At 42.9% G+C, this 511-nt stretch overlaps 1 protein-coding gene across 1 annotated transcript in view; it reads right to left on the bottom strand.

The window, feature by feature from the left end:
- LOC108629800 (uncharacterized) overlaps nucleotides 1-383 on the bottom strand; it is a gene marked incomplete at its 5' end in the record, with an annotated part of 6,590 nt that extends 6,207 nt beyond the window's left edge. The window contains one exon of the mRNA XM_018032678.2: nucleotides 90-383. Coding sequence (XP_017888167.2) covers nucleotides 90-383 — 294 coding nt within the window. The remainder of the gene's footprint in view (nucleotides 1-89) is intronic.
- Between the last annotated feature and the right edge of the window lie 128 nt (nucleotides 384-511).

The following is a 511-nucleotide window of genomic DNA, read 5'->3' on the forward strand; positions in this document are numbered from 1 at the left end:
ATAATGAATAAAAGAAGAAATATGGAAGCATGTTTTGGGGTATGAAAGTATTTTTTGAAAATTCGAATGAAAGGGATGAATGTGCTTGCCTGCGGTGAGTCCATGAGCAAAGGGGCGGCGAGATCTGCTTCCTCGTCGGTCTCAGGGAAGATCGGGCTGTCGTTCAGCACTGTCGTCAACATGTTCACCGTCGAGACTGTCACCAACAGTAGAAACGCTGTCTCGACCAGGGAACACTTGGTCATCGGCTGACAGTTGAGTATGCTCGACCCTAGGGGCAATAAAATCGCGGCTCGGGCGCAGTCCACCATCGCCTGGTGGAACAGCAACCCTTGCGACCATCTGAAAACCATCATCCATCCCTGATTCCATCCCTTCATATTCTAATGACATTACAAAATTTGATGAATTCATCTTTTCGAATTGAATCAAATCATTCATTAATTTATTTTGTATTTTGCATTTTTATAATTTATTTGGATGTATGCATTTTATGTTCAATGGAGCTTGA

This window comes from Ceratina calcarata, unplaced genomic scaffold (assembly GCF_001652005.2).
Source record: "Ceratina calcarata isolate Rehan_Ccalc_2016 unplaced genomic scaffold, ASM165200v1 scaffold1387, whole genome shotgun sequence".
Lineage (NCBI taxonomy): Eukaryota > Metazoa > Arthropoda > Insecta > Hymenoptera > Apidae > Ceratina > Ceratina calcarata.